A 3437-nucleotide genomic window follows, 5' to 3' on the forward strand; every position below is an offset into this window, starting at 1 on the left:
AACGCTGCCAGTTGACAGCACCAAAAACTCCCGTGTTTTGCAGTTCACTGAGTTCACGCGCGAGAGAGGTAGAGAGCTCGCCGGCGATCCGAATTTCCGGCGGGCGAACTTCTGACAATCTATCTGGAATTTTGTTTGATTAATCTATTGTCCATTAGCATGAATTACTATTCTGTTAGGGCCTATTTTGATTATGATAAATTTGTTGGCCAGATTTTTTTTTACCAATTGGTTAGCAGTAGTATCCATAAACTCTGCTCCACAACTTCATAAACTCTGCTAGGACCCTTCATGTGCTTTCCCAACTTCACATTTTTGTCTAGAACAGAGTTTGTGGAGCTACACTAGTTTATGGAGCTACGTCTATTTGGTTGAAAAATGTTAAGCCAAGCTGAAAAAGGTGGAGCGGAGCAGTTCTAAACAGACCCACATCTATTAAGCAGCCATGAAGCAGTAGTGGCATGCAAGATAGGTACGCGTGCTTTTTGTGAGTCATGCGGGTTTGTATGTACTACTAGTACTAGGCAGGTAGGGGCTGCTTCGCTGCGCCTGATTTTGCTGGACGCTCTTTTGTGAACGTACCACTCTGGTTGTAAAATGCATTATGTAGGTTGTTGCAAGTACCGTTCAATAGCTCCTACTTATATGCACATTGCATGCATCCAAGAGAGATTTGACTTAGAACTGGACTGTTAGCAATCAGCCAGGTAGCAGGGGAAAATTGGGGAAGAACTTGGGGAAGGGGAATAACAAGCAGCAGCGGGCAGGAGCGAGATGAGGCAGGAGGAATCTGAATTAAGGTTCAGGTTTGGGTTACAATAATGTTCACCCTCTCTCTTTCCCTTCTATTACATATAGACTACTTTGATCCATTCTGGGCCGCTGAGCAGCATGTTGGGCTTGGGCCTAGACGCGGCGGATGTCTGCTCAGGATCCTTCCTTGGGTCATCAGGCACGGGTTCCTCGGGGGCGCTGACATTCCCCCGGTCTTGAGCGACGGCTTGTCCCCAAGCCGGCGCTCGAGGAAACTGCTGCCGGAGTTGCTCAACGGACTCCCATGTAGCCAACGCCGGCGGCATATGAGACCATGCAACCAGGACTTGTTCAATAGGATGAGCCCCAGCAGACCAGCGATGCTGAACAATGCGAACTGGAACCTGAAACTGGACAAGGTCAGATGCCAATGAGGCACTTACAGGCAGGGAACCTGGTGAGTTTTTCAACTGGGACACATGGAAAACAGGGTGGATGGAGGCGCCAGTCGGAAGCAGCAGCTTGTAGTCGACCTTGCCAATCCGTTCCACAATGCGAAATGGCCTGAAGAATTTGAAGGACAATTTATGATGAGCACGGCGAGCCACAGAGGACTGCACATACGGCTGAAGTTTAAGGAACACGGAGTCCTCGACAGCGAACTGGCGATCCACACGATGCTTGTCGGCCTGACGTTTCATGCGAGTTTGAGCACGAAGCAGATGTTGGCGAACCAGAGCTTGCACCAGATCACGGTCTTCAAGCCATTCTTTCAACTTAGGTACTGGAGAGGCCAGGTTGATATCGAAGCCCAAATGACGGGGCGGACAGCCACAGAGCACTTCAAACGGGGACCTTCCCGATGCTGAATGGAAGCTTGTGTTATACCAGTATTCCGCCAAGGAGAGCCACTGAGACCAGCTGTTTGCACAAGCATGAGCGAAACAACGCAAATAAGTCTCCATGCACTGGTTAACATGCTCAGTCTGACCATCGCTCTGTGGGTGGTACGCAGTACTCATCCGCAACTCAGTGCCAGCTAACTGAAATAGTGTCTGCCAAAACTTGCTTGTGAACACCTTGTCTCGGTCAGAAATAATATCCATTGGCAGGCCGTGCAGCTTGAAAACGTGATCCATCATCCATGAACACACGAGCGACAGAGGCAGCCGTGAAGGGGTGGCGAAGTGGCAGGAAATGAGCAAACTTGGAAAACTTGTCGACCACCACAAGCACCGAATTTGCAGACCCAGAAAGAGGAAGTCCCTAGACAAAATCCATAGAGATTACCTCCCAGGAAGCACGCGGCACAGGTAGCGGTTGCAGGAGCCCAGGGTAACCATCACGATCAGGCTTAGCTTGGGCACAAGTGTGACAATCCTGGACATATTTGAGTGCACGCATACCAGGCCAGCAAAACAAGGGACGAAGCTTCTGCAGAGTGGCGGGAGCGCCGGATCAATGGCCGCCAAGGGCTATCATGCAGGGCTGCGGGCACTTTGGACTGAAATGCAGTGTTGTTACCGAGCCAGATTCTGCCATTGTGCATGATGATCCCATTCTGCAGCTTGTATGGTGGACGAGCTGCAGGGTCCAAGAGCAGCTGCTGTAATAGCTGACGACCTTCAGGGTCAGATGCGTACCACCGCTGGAGTTCAGTCATCCAAGAATGCACTGGCGACGACACGGCTGCCAACTCCAAGTCATGATCCCAACGAGACAGCGCATCTGGCTCTTGATTGTCAACGCCACGACAATAGATGACACGATAGCGTAGGCCGAGAAGTTTAGTGAAAACCTTCTGTTGCCATGGCATATGCAAGCGTTGCTCATTGAGGTACACCAGGCTACGGTGATCTGTATGAATGACAAACTCTGCCTGCAATAGATAGTGGCGCCATTGTTCGACAGCCATAATGATAGCGAGATACTCCTTCTCGTAAGCTGACAAACCTTGATTGCGCGGTGCTAACGCCTTACTGATGAACGCCAAGGGGTGCCCATCTTGAAGCAGAACTGCACCGACACCGTACCCGGACGCATCAGTCTCGATGTGAAATGTTTTGGAGAAGTCCGGGATGCCCAAGACAGGTGCCGAGCATAAAGCAGCTTTGAGTGACTGAAATGCCGATTCATGCACAGAAGTCCAAATGAACATTGTGTCTTTACGGAGCAAGTCAGTCAGGGGCTTGGCAATCAATCCGAAGTGGCGGATGAACTTGAGATAGTACCCTGCAAGACCCAGGAACCCGCGGAGAGCTCTGACATTCACTGGTGTAGGCCAACTAGAAATAGCTTGGATCTTAGCAGGGTCGGTAGAGATGCCACGCTCACTGATCACATGGACATAGGGGCTAGGGGAACGATAAGTCATCACTACTTGCAAATACCGTGAACATAATTAAACAAATACTAGTAGAAGAGAGAGTGGATTTAGAGGTGTTGTCACCAATCCACAGGATAACAATTTGACAAAAACGATCTAATAAAGTCTTCAAATAAGCTATCTCAAGACAGACCACAGAGGTAGATCTTCAAATAGGAAACATTAGTTGGAGGCAACTGAGGTACTGTATTTATCAAACACGAAAAGTTACTTTAATCACATAAGTCTGTACCAGCCGAAGCATAACTGGGGCAACCAAGTGAAATCACCTAAATTATGATCAAAGAAAGTGAGCCAA

The 3437-nt window shown here is 49.2% G+C and overlaps 1 protein-coding gene across 1 annotated transcript; it reads right to left on the minus strand.

The window, feature by feature from the left end:
- Positions 1-848: 848 nt before the first annotated feature.
- On the minus strand, positions 849-3127 carry LOC136530612 (uncharacterized). The gene is made up of 2 exons (XM_066523338.1): positions 2160-3127; positions 849-1674 (listed from the first exon to the last, which is right to left on the minus strand). The coding sequence occupies exons 1-2, from the start codon at positions 3125-3127 to the stop codon at positions 849-851; spliced, it is 1794 nt and encodes a 597-aa protein (XP_066379435.1).
- Positions 3128-3437: the final 310 nt, after the last annotated feature.

The sequence above is a fragment of the Miscanthus floridulus genome, unplaced genomic scaffold (genome assembly GCF_019320115.1).
Source record: "Miscanthus floridulus cultivar M001 unplaced genomic scaffold, ASM1932011v1 fs_164_3, whole genome shotgun sequence".
Taxonomy (NCBI): Eukaryota; Viridiplantae; Streptophyta; class Magnoliopsida; order Poales; family Poaceae; genus Miscanthus; species Miscanthus floridulus.